Here is a 16,608-nt window from a genome sequence, read left to right as displayed (position 1 = left end):
CTTTCGTGAGCTCGGATGGTGGAAAGACTCTCTCCTGGGTGGTTCTTCCCAGGGGGGCGCTCGGGACCGAAGTTCTCTCCAATGGAGACCATGGCAGAGTCTCTTCTGGATGCAGCACCACGTGGCCGTGATTTTGTACACATGCACACTCATTTGTACACGCAAAGAGAAGGTTCTGCTCAGGGCTGCACAGATTCAAAAGCCGGTTGAGGTGGAATAGATCTACAACCAAATACAGGGAGTCCTTGACTTATGACCACAATTGGACCAGAATTTCCACTGCTAAACAAAGTGGTTGTTAAGTGAGTTAGGTCTGATTTTATAACCTTTTTACCACGATTGTTAAGCAAATCACTGCAATTTTGAAACGAATCAGGCAGTCATTAACCGACTCAGCTTCTCCCATTGACTTTGCTTGCCAGAAGCTGGCTGGTGATCATGTGACCCCAGGATGCTGCAACCCTCATATATATATACTTTGGTTGCCAAGCACCTGAATTGATCACATGATCATGGGGATGCTGCAAAGACCACTGAAAAGTCACTTTTTTCAGTACTGTAGTAAGTTCGAACGGCTGCTACAAGAATCATAAATCAAGGAGTCTTCTTCTAGGATTGGATGGCAGGTGGTGAGGATATTTACTTCATTCCCCCAAAAGAAGGGCAGCTCTTGATATCCAGATCAGGCTCTGTGTGTCCCAGAGCAGCAATCTCCAACCTTTCCAGTTCGGCTGACTGGTGGAGGTGGCGGGGAGGGGGGAGGGGACGGTTTCATGCATGCATGTGCACCGCTTTCACAAATGCAGCCTTGTGCATGTGCGTGCTCCCCCACCACTACCACGGCCCAGTTCCGAACGGGCTATGGCCAGACACTGGGCTGCCGATTTTGTTCTGTCCCCGTCCCACACACGCACCCCCACAGATGGCCTGGAGTTAATAAGCCACACAACAAAATCTTTGAAGATAAAGCTGGCAGCAACCCAGTGGCTAGCTGCCAATTCAGACTTTACTCACACAAAACAAAGATTAGACTGCAGCATTCCGATAAAACAGGCAGAGTGTCAATAATACAAGGATTAGTCCAAATGCAGTCCGATAAAGCAGGCAAAGTCCAGTAACGCAGAGATCATGGAGTATTTCCAGTTTTTGCTCGTCACAAACTGAACCAGCCACCACACCCACATTTATACCCTGTGGGGTGTGGTCCAGTGACTCAGCTAATCTCTGGCACGCCTTCCCCTCTGCTGCGCACGCTTCTCCCTGCGCCACTGCCGAGGATCCAGCCAGTACTTATCTCCTTTGTCGCTGTCCAGCTGTGGCTGTGGGGACGTGCTTCACTCTGAGCCTATCTTTTGGCCTTCAGTGTCCTCCAGAGGCATTGCCAGAGAGGAGGGTCCTGGAGAGGGAGGCCTTGCCAACTCCTCTCCCTCACTCTCATCTGTCGATAGCCAGGCTCAGGCACAACACATTGGTGGTTGGGGACCCCTGTTCCAGAGCAAGGGACCATGAGCAGAGAGGCCAGAAAGATCTGGACTGGGTGAGAGGCAGGCCTGTGCCATCTATCTCCTCTCATGTGCTCTTGTTCCAATTTTCTCATCTTCCTAAAATCTTGCTTTGTTCATTCTAGTACATTTGCACAGAGTTTAAACCTTTCTGCAGAAAACTAGCCTTTTCACTTTTAGCTAGTTCCTTTTAGAACCGAAATGGGGCCTCCGCCTGCACCTAATTCACAGCCATCAGCTGCGTTAACGTTGCTTTAAGGTGGCTGAATTGTCTTGCAGAAGACGGAGCTATTTTCCCACTTCTTTCTGTCCTGCTCTTCAATCCATCATCATTCAAGATCCAACACTGACTCTCCTTCCGTAGGAAGTTTCAGGAGAGTAGAATGAGAGGGAGAACCTGGTAGAGAGAAAGATGGCTGGCAAGGGGAGGCTTTCACTGAGTCATCCATGAAGCTCCGTGTGGATGCCGTGAACTGAAGGGTAGTTGCCTCCTGGACTCACCGGGGCTCCATCACCTCCGGGAGTGATTCTTGCTCTGGCAGGAGGTTGAGGACTACAGTAAACTGCAAAATATGATTATAAAAGTATTTATACTTTAGTTTCTTTAGTTCTTCTTGTTTATAGACTGAATGCATTGGGCAGGGATGGAATATTGGATTTTTACTCTTTATTCATCAGATGTTAATAGATATGGGACGTGGTTTCAAACAACAGAATTATATATGCACATATATTTTTTCTTTTGTAGGTGCAAGTCCTAAAAAGAAGAAAGGTAAGCTTGTTTTTCTATTTTTACGCACACACATAAACACAGTATGATGAGGCCTATCAGCATTTTCATCATCTATCCAAAATCCCACTATTTGTGTTTATCTGATTTAAATGGCGGCCTAAATCATGTTGCAAGACATTCGGCTTGGAACAAAGCAACATTAACTAGTAGAACTGACATTCCTTTCTGGGGAACATCCAGGTCTCTAAAGGTTTGCAAAAGGCTAACAGGGTTGGGTCTGAGAACGTGGAGAGGAGAGGAGCTGGCACAGAGTATGCGCCCCATGGACGTTATGTAGGATACCAGCTGTCCTTCCAGGCCGTTCCCTCCGCCCTGTACACGGGAGCAGCAGCGGATTGCAGAAGCCATCCTATATCATGTCCACAGTGTCCCGTTGACTTTCCCACCCATGGCTGCTCCAGGCAGAAGAAATGGTCTGGAAGGAGAGGGAAGGAGAGCTGCTACCAAGGCAGTGGTTAGATAAAAGGCCCTGGACAAAAATGTAATGCAAGGAAGCGTCTCAGACCAAGACCCTCCCTAGTTAAAGAGAGAGAAGGGTCGAGCACATTCAGACTTAGAAAGTTCTGTTACTGTAGCTTTCCAATACTGGCCTCTCTGGCGATGGTTTGCTAATCCTGAAGGGTTTGTCACCCCTCCTGCTAGGCGGCATCTGAAGGTCTGGGTAGGGATGGGCAATGAGCTCTGCCCCTTTTTCCCAGGAAAAGCTTGAGGCGAGGGCAGGATCTCCAGGGGCTTGCAGAAACGCGGTGCGGGTGGCTGCTTCGTGCTGGATTGCACAGCAGCAGAGAAGGTGTTGGCTAGTTTTTTAAGCAGGCACCTCACTTGGATGGGAACCTGGGTGTCCACGAGCCAGAACTTGCCTGCACGTGCCACTCTGGATTCCGTGTAATTGTGTTAGACCTGAAGTAGCAGCTAATTTAGCAGCAGAAGGCCCCTGGGAAGGATTAGCAAAAGCAGCTGGAGCATGTCTTACCCTTGGGTTGTTTTTATTTTGGGGGGGAGTGGGAGGGAGATCTGGCTTAGGTATACATTTCATCCTATGAAGTCTAGGATGATATGAACCAGAGGAATTTTATAATACATGTACATAAGGTTTCGTGAAGTTCGAGATTCACTTCAGACCAAAGGCAGGACAGCCGACAGGCAGTCTCTGGACAAAGGCTTGGCCAGAAGCCAGCCAGGCCTGAAGAGGCTCAACCGTTGATCCTGAAAAGAGGGCGACTTCCGTATGCTTTGCATGGAGAATCTTCCGCCGCTCATGGGTTTTTTTAAAAAAGCAAATTTGATTTTTATTGGTATTTAACACCAGATAAGCTGTCAAGAGTGTGTAAAGGTATTTCAAAGGAATGTTGGAAATGCCAGTGTAAAGAAGGGACTTTTTATCACTTATGATGGACATGTGAGAAAGCAAAGAAGCATCAGAGCAGGATTCACATCCTTAATACAGAAGTTTCTAAAAGTGAACAAACTTTTTATTTGGGTTTGATGGAAAAAGACCTGGAACTTTGATGCTTTATATGTTGATGGCAGCCAGATTACTTTATGCCCAAAAATGGAAGGACACTTCGATCCCCACAATGGGGGACCTGGTGGCTCAGCAGACTAAAATCATTGTGATTAACACCAGCTGCCTGCAATTACTGTAAGTTTGAATCTCACCAGGCTCAAGGTTGACTCAGCCTTCCATCCTTTCTAAGGTAGGTAAAATGAGGACCCAGTTTGTGGGGGCAATAAGCTGACTTTGTATAAATATACAAAAGTATGAAGGCTATTGCTTAATGCATTGTAAGCCGCCCTGAGTCTCCAGAGAAGGGCGGCATATAAATCAAATTAAAATTAAATTTAAAAAAAAATGGAAGAATGGCTGTAAAAATCGATAGAGTTAGTAGAGGTGGCTAAATTGAATGCTTTGATCAAAGAAAAAGAAAAAAACCACAATTACTTTTGTTTTTATTTGGAAATTGCTTCTGGATTTTGTGCTCAAGGTGGGAAAAAAATGAAATTTTGATATATTTTTTTTGTTTTATCAATTTTTATAGGTTTGTTGTTATAGAAATGGCTAGTTTATACTATTATGTAAAAGTAAAAAGTTGAGATTTGATGCTGTTATCTTATTGTACTGCACCACAAGGAGTCAGAAATCAATGCCTTTTCTTTCTTTCCCCCCCTTTTCCTACACTTTTCTCTTCCCTTTTCTCTCCCGTTTCTACTATTTTCTTTTGCATTTTTGTATTTTATACTCTAAATTAATTTATTTTTTAAGAAAAATAAATAAAAAACAAGTTTGCGGCTGCAAAACTATGCACTCTTTATAGTAAGACAGCATTGCACCGCCTGGGAATGGCCTTGACACGAGTGGAAATAAAAATAACATCATGATGTCATCCAATCAGATAAGCCCAAGGAAGCGAGGCTTCCCGATCCACACATTGTTCCTGGGGCATAGGAGTTAAGAGCAGAAATAAAAATAGCTCTCATGATGATATGTGGTCCCCCTGGGCCACCTGCCAGAGTGATGGAGGCGAGTGCACCCTGGGGAGGGGCTCCGCAGCCTGTCTCTGGGTGTGAAAAAGACATTCATGCCCACCTTGACTGAACCTGCCAAGCAGAAGACTGGCAGTCTTGCCTGACCTATGACGGGGATCCACCATTCCAGGACCTTTTCTGCCCCCTCCTGCACAGGCTGGTCCAGAGAATGGAATAGCCCAAATGCCAGTCAGGTCTCATGTCAGTCAAACTGCTGCTCAGCAAGCATCATTTAGGGCAGTGTTTCTCAACCTTGGAAGCTTGAAGATGGGTGGACTTCAAAGCCCAGAATCCCCCAGCCAGCGGCTGGGGGATTCTGGGAGTTGAAGTCCACCCATCTTCAAGCTACCAAGGTTGAGAAACACTGATTTAGGACTTTATAGAGGTTTTGATTTGGGCCCAGAAGCTGACTGGCTACCAGCAAAATTCAAGCAACATTCGAGACAATCTTGGTAGATTACAGGAATAGAGTTATAGGCCTGGATGGGTGTGTGTGTACTGATTTAGCTACTACTTGTAAAAAGGTTGAAGCTGAATATAAATATCAGTTGTGAAGCGCAGTTTCAAAAAACATAAACACCATTTTAGATCACATGAGTAGAAATAAAATTTCCAAATTACAGGATGAGCTAATTCCACCCTCGGAGAGCTAATTTGATGTAGTGGTTAAGACACCAGGTTAGAAACCTGAAGGCAGCCTTGGGCAGGAAGCCGTCTAGGCAGGAAGAACCTGGGCAGGTATACCATCTCAGCCCTAGGGAGCAGGCAATGGCAAGCAGCTTTTGAAATCTTGCTAAGAAATCTTGCAGGGATTTGTTCAAGCACCGGCCAGGAGTCGAGACTGACTCTAAAGAACTAATAATAATTCCACCCTATGATTTCAAGCTAGTCATTCAGATAACTGGAGCAAGTAGAGATTAAGAGAAATCAGAATGGTTCACTTTAGGAAGAGAAGATGGGGTCTCTGACCTCCGGGTATTTCGCTGTGCACTGAAGACCCTGTTGTTCCACCAGGCCGGGCTATCAACATAATAATTTTAAATTGGGGTATTTTAAATTTCTGGGGTTTTAAATTGAGCCGAATTTATTTAATAATTTTAAATTTTTAATTGATGTTTGTCTTGTGTTTTTAAATAGGCTGTACACCGCCCTGAGTCCTTCGGGAGAAGGGCGGTATAGAAATAAAATTATACTTATACTTATACATTCACAAGCTCCTAACTACAGCGCCAAGTCCTTAAAGCCAGGAGTGGGTTCCGCTTACCTTTACTACCGGTTCACAATGGGAGCGGATGCACAGATCACCCATGATGATGTTGTGGCTCGGTTTTACTACCGGTTCTATAGAACTGGACCGAACCGGGAGCAACCCACCACTGCATAAAGCCAATTCCAACCAAAGATACTCACATGCAGTGATCTGCAGAGCTAAGCCCCTTGAAACCCTCTAAAACTTGGGGATGACAACAATGGCACCCCAAAGCCTTAGGTGGCACTTTCCAAGAGGGGAACAACCCACTCCAGGCCCACCCAGGTTTCAGTAACACGGATCAAATTGTGGACAAGGTCATTTTTATTGTCCAGACTGTCGTATTGAACAGCAATAGTTAGCCAGGGTGGCTCTCAGCCAGCGAGCCCAAAGTCCCCAAGTCTGGACTGCCTTCAGGATCCCATTATTTCCCCTCCCTGCCCATCACTCTCCCGGGGGCCAGCCTGCTCCCTCCTCCTGCCCTAGAGCCCACCTCATCTTTGCTTCCTCCTCCCAGGCCAAGGCATTCATTCATCCCACCACTCACTCTACCCCCATACCAGGGGTGAAATCTGTTTACCTTCCCTACTGGTTCGTGTGCACATCAAGTGCGATTTTGAACCCTCTGCGCATGTGCAAAATCTTCTGCACATGCGCAGAAGGTCAAAAACAGGTCACTTCCTGGTTGAAACCAGGAAGTGACAACATCCGGGCGGGTGGGTGGAGGCTTGCGCTGCCACTGCTACCGGTTCACCGAACCATGTGCTGCCGCCGCTACCAGTTCGCCTGAACTGGTGCGAACCGGTAGCATTTCACCACTGCCCCATACGCCCAGGGCTCCCAGCAGAACCTCTTCCTCAAGTCACACTTGCCTCCTAGCACTCAGTTGCAGGGTGGGGGGAGCTGCTATGATAGTCTCCAAGACACACAGGATCAGTCCATAGCCCCTACCCATCCAGGAGTTGGGCAATCAATTGTTCCAAGCCTTTTCTCCCCTTCTTTTTGAAGACAGCCATAAACTTGCAAATATAGACCAGATTTCTCTCAGGCAGGAATGCAAAAACTCCACAAGCATTGCAGGAAACAAGTGCAGGGACCTGTACACTTCGCTTTGTTACCACACAAGACTTTCCTTTCTCTTATTATTGCCTCTGGCTCTCAGGAATTCTTCATGAACTCTCACAATGAAGTACACTAATCACTGTGAATTCTTTCCCTGGTTGTTTATATTCCTCTTACAGTCTCTGCTTACTCAATAGGAAACAGTCAATATCAATCGACAACTCTCAGGATATATTCATTGTGGTCAGCAGCTGTCCGGTGGACTCGGACACTTCTTGTCTTTCTCTGTTCATTCTGTTCTCTTCATCATTCTTTCTTCCTTCTGTTGGCCCCCTGCAAATGCCTGTCTGCCCAGTCAGTGGGCTCGCTTCCCGTTACTTTCAAAGAACTGTATATGGATGAGTTGTATGGAGGAAGTAATGGTGTCAGTCCTGTTAACCAACCCAGGAAGCAATAGAATCTGCCCATATAGCTTAGCAGCCATGTTTATACAAATGAAAACATAACCCTGTATTTTCAACAGGCAAAAAAGCTGGCCCTCCAGGACCTGTTGGGCCCCAAGGCCCTCCTGGACCACCTGGGCCCCAAGGCCCCCCGGGAATCCCAGGTATCCCTGGTATTCCAGGTACCACAGTGATGGGACCTCCAGGACCTCCGGGACCTCCAGGCCCCCAGGGACCCCCTGGGTTGCAAGGCCCTACCGGTAAGTGCTTAGGAGAGCAAACATACATGCAAGAAAGATTAAAACTGTCACCCTACTATATAATGCTTGTCAACCTATGGGGATTTGTAGGCAGATATAGGAATTGGAGAAACTGTCACCTCAGAAGATGCCTGGAATCTGGCCGATCCCAAAGAGCACAAAATAGAGGATTGTCCAAACTACATATTTGATCTCCATGAAGAGATCATGAACCCATGAAGAATGTCACAGATGAGCAAAGGAATTTTCCTAGGACCTACCTGAATCACCTCTTGCTCCTCGTTGTCTTTTCTGTGCAGACTTGCAGCCAGTCCTCTCTCTTAATGCAACAGGGATCAGTGAATTCATCATTAATGCTGCAGCAAGTCTGAGTTATAGCAATAGCACTTAGACTTATATACTGCTTTGGGGTGCTTTACAGGCCTCTCTAAGCAGTTTACAGAGTCCGCATCTTGCCCCCAACAATTTGGATCTTCATTTCACCCACCTTGGAAGGATGGAAGGCTCAGTCAACCTTGAGCTGGTCAGGATTGAACTCCGGGCAGAGTCAGCCTGCAATATTGCATTCTAACCACTGCTAACAACAGCTCTTGTTATGTCACTTTACACATTACAAAAAAGCACATCTTTCATTGGATGAATGGCCACAAACTATTTCTGAGATTATACTGAAGCTGCCTGTGGTGGATCTCTCTCCACTTTCCCTCCCCAGAAGGTAAAATTTCAAAACGAGACACCATTCCTAACCTGTTTAAAAGGTCTACAAATACACAAAATACTCATTTAAGAATATTGAGTATAAATTGTGAAACCAAATAATATTGATAATATAATCAAAAAAAGTACTAGCTATTCAGGAATTTTCAGAATTATGCCTTATTGGATATAGGGTGATGTTTTAATAAATGGGAATGAATAAAGGGGGGAGGAGAATAGAGCAATAGTGAAGTAAATGTTCTATGCTAGGGTTGGGAGAGGGATGCAATTATATAAGAGCGACAAGACGCTAATGGATTTTTTTGGCTGCAGAAGAGTAAAATACAATGTCACAGTATGGAAGGCGTCTTTGCAGATGTAGGTATCCTACGAGATATAGTGCAGATACTCAGACCAATGAAATCCTAAAAGCATGGGATTTTGATGCTTTTTAAAAAGTTTGCTCATATATGACTCTCAATATAAAAACTATTTTGCAGGCACAGCAGAAAGAGCAGGACCTAGGGATTCACAGGTCAGTGACTTCATTGGGGGAAAAACATCAGGTACCCTGATTACAAATGAATCTTGCCTCCTTTTTAAATGCAAAAATGCTAATTTTCCAGCCAGACCAGATTTATCCATCCATTCATCTTTGCATAAAATCTAGATGATCTGATTAGATAAACCTTACGTTATGCCGCTAAAGGACTTATTTGCTGTAATTTCACAAATTTCTGTCAGTTTTTCACAGCTTGCATTTAGGAAATTATTTATGACCAAATAAGTTATTTATAGAAATAAATGGACATTAGCTCCAAGAGGTCATAAATTCATGGTCTCTTCCAGGTTGTCCTCAGCTTATGACCAGATATTTAACAAACTTTCAAAGTTATGACAGCCTTGGAAAGGTGCATTATGGCCTGTAAAACACTTCTGGCCATTATAAAAAGTTGTGCCCCCCCTCCCTTGTGATCATATGTCCACATTTCAGCCGCAAGACTAGTGACTCTCATTTACAACCAGTTGCCAAGCACTTCACAATCCTGTGTGATTGCCATTTGCAATCTTCTCTGCCAACTTTCCCCAAAAGTCAGTGGGGAATCTGGCAGGGAAGGTTGAAAGTGGAAAACCCATTCCTGCAGTGCCAAGGAAGATCTCCCCTCCCTGCATGGAGGGGAGGGGAAACCCTCCAGGAGGCATTCTTTTACTTCGTCCATTCAATGACCCGGGAGATGGCTTTACGAGTACAACTGCCAGAAACAGTGACATGGGCATCTTTCCTTAAAGATCACTCAGTGCCCGGGGTTTCCAGTCCTAATTATGGTCATAATTTGTGGACTATATTGTAAATGTTCAAGATGAGCCTATGGGCATTTCTGTATACTGGGGAAATCTGTCTTGTTTTAATCTGAATTTGCTCTCTTCTGTTTTGCAGCCAGCAGTAGTTCATCTGCAAGGCCAGGGATCTGCTATCCAAGTCAAGAATGGTAAGCATGCCAAGCACTCGGCCACAACAAAGACTCACAGTGTCCTTTTCCTACCTTCTGTTAAAGAAAGGAATACAATATTTCCTAGGTTTCTGATTTTAATCTTTCAACAGCATATATCACTCATCTGGTTATCTTTTTTCTTTCTCCTTTGTTTTTTTTTATGTCTAATTAAAATTAGTTACCACATCAATCCAGATATTTTGTTTTCACCTTCACCATCATCTTCGCTCTAGGTTTGCCTCTAATTGCCGTGTCAAATCGAATTTTATCTCAGGTGTTCTGTGTAGTTTCTCCTTAATCTTCTAGGCCTCGAGTGGCAACACCTATAGCTTTTCAGAACAGGTTGCCTCTTTGGTCCCTGATTTGGTGTCTTCCACGTCCCATTTGCCTCAAAGGTGGTGCATATTTGCTTTACACGTGTGTCTACTATTAAACCTCGATGTGCAGTCAAACCTACACTGGTGGACGCTCCAATCAAATTCTAATTCCGTAGCTCTTAGGACAGACCTTCTTCTCTGGTGGACTTTTGAAGCTCTCCTGAGTTTTCTCAAATATCTGCTGCTCCATCTGACGCTGCAGCATCCAGAGAGCCTTCCTTCCTGTCTTCCTGAAAGACCGTTGAGTTCTGTAGGGCTTCATTGTGGAGGAAGGGAGTTCTGAAGCTTCCTGAATTATTCTGCAGCGAGAAAATAAACTGTTGAATAGGCAACCGTTCTAACAAATACAACTTTTCTCACATAGAAAGTTTCCCTTTTTTTACATGGTGACTCTTTGTGTTTCTTTTTAGTGGTTTTTTGTCAGTGCTGTCTCAGCACTATTAAAAAAACAATACTAAAAACAAATACAAAGTGTCACCATCTAAAATATCTGTATTCAAAATTCTTGCATCAATCAGATTTTTCTCAGTTTACTCAACAGCAACCCACACACTTGACCTGGAAGGTATTTTCTTAGTACAGTTCAAGTTGTCTTATTTTCCTTCTTCGATTTATCTCCAAGATAAATCTTCCTCAAATCAGTATTCATATCAGTCTCTCCACTATTTCTTCCACAACATCCCCATGAGAGATACCACCCAGTAAATTCCATAGCCCCACGTTGTTATTGTCCTGCTTTGGGTTTCAATTGCACACAGTCAAACGATGGTTGCTATGGAGATTAGCAATTTTATTTTAAGGCTGAAGAGATAACAGCAAAACAGAACAACAAGAGAAAGTTGCCTCAAGAGTTTGCTTTTAATAGGAGCATGCAGAAGAATAGTCCAAATCTGGAGGAGGAGGAGCAGAAGCAGAGTTAAAAGAGGGATCAGCCTAGAATCCTTATGTAGCCACAAGCAGACTACATCCAACCCCTCCCCCCCTTGAATTGCATTGACCCTATTCTAACTCCAAGCAAGTGCCAGCTGTTAGTTGAAAAGATTCCTATGCCTGGCTTTTTAGCGGCAAATCAATTTAATTGGACTTTCATGATTGGATCTGGTCCTTTTTGTGCCTGACAAAATCCAGTCCAGGGTTCCAGGAGCCACATCAGAATAGAGAATAGAGAATAGGATAGGATAGAATTGGAAAGTAAAGAATGGAATGGAATAGAATGGAATAGAAAACAGAACAGAATAGAATTCTTTATTGTCCAAGTGTAATTGGACATACAAGGAATTTGTCTTTGGTGTATATGCTCTCACTGTACATAAGGAGAATAAAATACATTAATCAAAAATAAAAAGATACTTTCAGCATATTTAAAAGACTGTTTACAAGAGACTTATGAATGGGAATGGAAAAAGTGGATAGATTATGTTCAGAACAAATATCAAACTAGGAAGTATCAAATAGCTTTTATTTGAAAATGTTATATTAAGATAGAAATTTTTTAATGTAATGAAGATGAAAAACTATAAGTGGGAAGGAGGGGTTCAGGTTTTATATAAGTTTTATATAAAGGAGGGGTTTTTTTTATTTTTTTTTTACCTGATATGAGTATATTGTGCGGAAGTCCGGGGGGAGGGGAGGGTTAGGGTGGGTTAGGGAGGCTGGGAAGTTTGGGGTGGGTTGAGGGGGGGGGGAAAGGGTGAAAATGTAATGGTAAAACTTTTGCAATAAAAATAAATAAATAAATAAAAAGATACACCAATTAGTGATAGTTAAGGTTACTAATAAGCTCTCAAATCGTACTAGGAAACAAATAAAAACAATATAATTGAAAGATACAAGCAACATGGTTATAGTAATAAGTGGGAAGAGATAAGATACTAGGAAGGAAGAGAATCATGGATGTCAGTCAAACAAAAACACTAATTCTAAGAGGCTTCCCACAGAGGTCAGGGGTTCACGGTTTCTTACCCAGCAGGATTCACTGGAATGTCATGCAAGAGCCAGAGATCAGATGTTGTTTCCAACAAAGGGGAGATGGGTCAGGGCTGCCTCTTAAATTAGGTTGCAGCCAGCTGTCATCAATCAAGAGATTTACTCTCTTGGTGGGAACATGTCTCTTCTCTGCTCTCCTCACCAGGTGCAGAGGCTGAGAGGCCTTCAGTCATCCATATCCTCCCTCTGCTCTGTCCAGGTGGTGCCTGTGCTTGATCAGCCTTATGTAATTCTTGGATTGGTGTCTCCTGAGGTTGACATTCCACAGGATCAGCTGAAGCAGCTTCCTTAGATTCGAGATTCAGAATCGAAGTCTGGGCCATGACAGGCATCACGAGAGGCTCACGGCTTCACAACCAGATCTTGAGTCCAGGAAGTCACTTGGCCTGTTTTTAGCCAAAAGGTGCCTAATCCTGACTCATTTCTGAATCTGGACTCTTGCTCAAGGAACCTGGGACTTCCTCATTAGCACTTTTATTTTTCTGCTCTTTGGAATGAGAATGGCAAGCAAGCAAGCAAAAGGCTCAGCATTTCTCTAGAGGAAGGCTCGGGCCAAAAGATGTGATCCAATTCCTTCCCATGACACACTTCCCTACAAGACAGAGGCTGGTTATTAGTGGAAGGGATCAGTGCTGCCCTTAGCCCATGCACATCTTCACCTTTTCTGTAATACGTTCTGCTTTGATCAAGTTTGTACTGTTCTTATGTTTCTTTTCATGAAGGCTTTTGAGTGACTGCCATTTTCTCTTGCTGAGATCTTTCAGGTGGAGTTCTTAATGACTGGTCTCGCATAACAATGAACCCGAAAGTCTTTAAGCTGCACACCCGGAGTGGCGAGCTGGAGGTACTGGCAGACGGCACGTACTTCGTCTATAGTCAGGTAGAAGTGAGTACGGTCTTAGGCCTAACTCCTTTTCCTCTATCCAAAATGCAACATCTGTGGCATCAGAAGGGTGTTGCCGCAGAACAAGGAAGGCAATCAAAAGTGGATGCATTAATAAGTCTCTTGGATCTTGTAGACAATAGGAAATAAATTCAGGACGTTGTGGTATCGCTGAAGTAGCAGCTGTCTTGCTAGATCAGGAATGCAAACTTCTCCTTTTCTAGACTGTAGGTGTCTAACAGGATTCTGATAGAGCCTACAGCCCCTCCCCTCAGTGGTCCCCTCCCCTCAGTGGTCCCACTGACCCCGGCTTCCTCCCTTCTCCAAGCCTGCATCTCCCTGCAGTCGCCACCTGTATGGCATTTTCCAACTGTCCTCTTTGATGGCCAAGATCCCCTTCTCCTTAGCCCCCCCCCCTCCATTTCTTGGTTGCCCCATGTACTTATTCACTTACCACCTCAAAGAATGTGTCCTTTTCTATGTCTCCTAAATTTAAAAAACCGAAAACCACTTTTTCAGTGTCATAGGTGCTAAAGGGGAATAAAACCCAACCCACAAACACTGCACGTCATTTGGGGGGAGGGGGGGCTTAGGAATGGAGAAATAGTGTTACAACAGAATTATACCTCCCATAAATAAATGAAAAATAATACAATTTAAAAATAAAACAAAATTGTAAGTATTCTGAAAAGTAAGTATTCAGAGCACATCCCTCGATTTGCAAATGCCAGCCTCTAAGCCAGTGGGAGTTGCACAAGCCTTATCTTGGAGCATGTCTACAAAACTCTTCCATCAGCTGCCTGTCCTGCCCTGCCCTGCCCTTCTTGTGGTTGACCTGTTGTCCTACTGTATATTATGAATTGCACTTTCCTACAGAATTTGGGGTGGGGGTGGGGCGGGGTGAATAAGGAATCTGGAACTCGCTGGCAAAAGACGGGCCAAGTCAGCAGGCAGAGAGAGGTGTCAAAGGTTCCCCTTTTAAATTTATTTTTTTTTTAAATTTGATTTATATGCCGCCCTTCTCCAGAGACTCAGGGCGGCTTACAAGGCGTTAAGCAATAGCCTTCATACTTTTGTATATTTATACAAAGTCAGCTTATTGCCCCCACAATCCGGGTCCTCATTTTACCTACCTTAGAAAGGATGGAAGGCTGAGTCAACTTTGAGCCTGGTGAGACTTGAACTTGCAGTAATTGCAGGCAGCTGATGTTAATAACAGTGCTTTAGTCTGCTGCGCTACCAGAGCTCTTGCAAGACAAGACAAAAGTGCTCCGAGCTTGATGGGTCATTCTGGCAGCTTGTCTGTGAATGCAGCAGCCTGAAATCGTTTACACAGGTGGCATCGGGTTGTTTTCACCGGGGGACCTCATAAAACTGTAATTGGAACATTCTATGAAGAATATGAGGGTGGTTTTTTAAAAAATAGCTTTCCACAAATCATTTATTTAGGTAATAGAGCCCATGTGGATGTCTGTCCCCGCAGGCCAAACCTTTCCCAGTAAAGTTACATTTTTTACTTGTGTGGCTTGCCTTATTCCTCAAGAGATGGCATTTCAGCAATGCTGCTTTGATAGGCCACTAACCATGGAAGTGGAAAATCACCAGAAGCATTATGTTTTCTTTGAAAGTAATCCGTAAACAAAATTAGATTTCTTTCAAGGATAATTAAATTATCAGTTCAACCATCATTGTGTGTTCCATTAAATGAATCGGTGGGATCCTGTGTGTGTGAGACGGAGACAGCTCTTGGCTCAGTGACAGGTGCCCATGTTCTCTGCCATCATTAAAGAGTAATTTATCCTGTATTTTGAATAACAAGCATTGCTGTAGGTGCACTTTTACATAAATCTCCTGTAGGGTTTCTTCCTCCTGGTGATACTTTTTTCTCCCCAATGTTCGCTTCCAATTAGGTGTATTACATAAACTTCACAGATTTTGCCAGCTTCGAGGTGGTGGTGGATGAAAAGCCTTTTCTGCAATGCACTCGGAGTATTGAGACAGGGAAGACCAACTTCAACACCTGCTACACAGCTGGAGTTTGTCTCCTCAGAGCTCGGCAGAAGATTGCTGTGAAAATGGTCCACGCTGACATCTCCATCAACATGAGCAAGCACACCACCTTCTTTGGGGCCATTCGGCTAGGGGATGGACCCTCTTCCTAAGGACCTGATGTGGGGGCTTCCCCAAACCACCTGGCATCGCTGTTCAAAAGATTGGGAAAAGTCAAAGAACTGATATTTATTTTTTTATGCAACTACAGAAAGCAAGCCAGGTTTCCCTTGGCTCCATTGGAGCAGTGCTTAAAAATGGAGCATTGCTGGGGATGGGACCCTCCACCTGAGCTGTATATATCACATCAGAGGCAGGTGATGAGAAGGTCCCTTCCTTCCTACAACTTGCACTGATAAGAGTTACTATGGCAACAGATGATGGAAGGCACACAACTGAATGCTCTCTAGGAAGATGTATGTTAACAGGAAAATTCTTTGTCCCACCCCCCCTCTAATTTTTCATACCAAAATTATAAGGGACCCTAGAATGTGGCCAGGACACATCCAAATTCTGATAGTAATAAATTTCATGTTTAGAAACTGGAGCTATAGATGAGGGACTATTTATAAAGCTGGAAGTTGCCTTTGGCAAAAACACATTAACTATCTAGTTAAAATAGTGAATTCGACTTTCAAAAGCTAATGTGCCGTTACAGGTTTTTAAAAAGGTTTATTTCTGGATTTGGTTTTGTAGTCTCTGTCTCTACCTTGATAGGTTTGGAATGTGGCATTTCCCAATTCAGTCTTGATACTTTTCTTCCAGTCCAAGATTAGCAGTGTATGTGGGCATTTTCTTTTCTCAGTAAGCTGAGTCAGAGCAGTAAAACACCATCTTGCCTTACACAGTGTATTGGCCCTGAGATGTGGGCAAGCAGCCTGTTTCCTAGTAAGAGAAGAGAGGCTCAGGGAAGACAACTAGGCAGCTCCAGGATCGAGTTCAGACTTGGGTGGAATCTGGGAAGCAACTTTTTCACATTGTGTACAGATCAATGTCAGCCAAACTTTAAAGCAGCTGCTCCCACCGGATACTTTAACGCTGTGAATTATAATTGCAAAGACAATATGACCGAGTACTCTATATTTTTTGCGGAGCAATTCTGGCAAACTATTAAGTCAGCTGGCAAGAGGGGGTCATTTAGGGCTTGCCCGTCCCTTAGAAAGGTGATGGGAGAAGGTTAAAGCAAGCGTTGTGATGATACAGTCTTGTTTCTTCCAGCTCTCTGCCAGGGAGACAGAAAAAAAAAATGTCACCAGTTTGTTTCAGCCAAACCTGTTCTCAGTAACAGC

General features: G+C 44.0%; 1 protein-coding gene across 6 annotated transcripts in view; it reads left to right on the top strand.

The window, feature by feature from the left end:
• Positions 1-16,384, top strand: part of EDA (ectodysplasin A) — a 66,816-nt gene extending 50,432 nt beyond the window's left edge. Inside the window, exons 3-8 of one of the 6 annotated variants that reach the window (XM_087877500.1) lie at positions 2,251-2,274; positions 7,656-7,835; positions 9,032-9,066; positions 9,970-10,021; positions 13,152-13,231; positions 15,181-16,384. In XM_087877500.1, the coding sequence (XP_087733626.1) occupies positions 2,251-2,274; positions 7,656-7,835; positions 9,032-9,066; positions 9,970-10,021; positions 13,152-13,231; positions 15,181-15,432 (623 nt within the window). In that variant the 3' untranslated portion in view covers positions 15,433-16,384. Of the gene's footprint in view, positions 1-2,250; positions 2,275-7,655; positions 7,836-9,031; positions 9,067-9,969; positions 10,022-13,142; positions 13,274-15,180 lie in introns of all 6 variants that reach the window. The other 5 variants (XM_087877498.1, XM_087877499.1, XM_034435123.3 and 2 more) reach the window with 5 other exon arrangements.
• Positions 16,385-16,608: the final 224 nt, after the last annotated feature.

Source organism: Pantherophis guttatus, chromosome 12 (genome assembly GCF_059756535.1).
Source record: "Pantherophis guttatus breed Tessera chromosome 12, ASM5975653v1, whole genome shotgun sequence".
NCBI lineage: Eukaryota > Metazoa > Chordata > Lepidosauria > Squamata > Colubridae > Pantherophis > Pantherophis guttatus.
The sequence above is the reverse complement of the archived record's forward strand: the minus strand, read 5'-3'. Positions and strand labels throughout refer to the sequence as shown.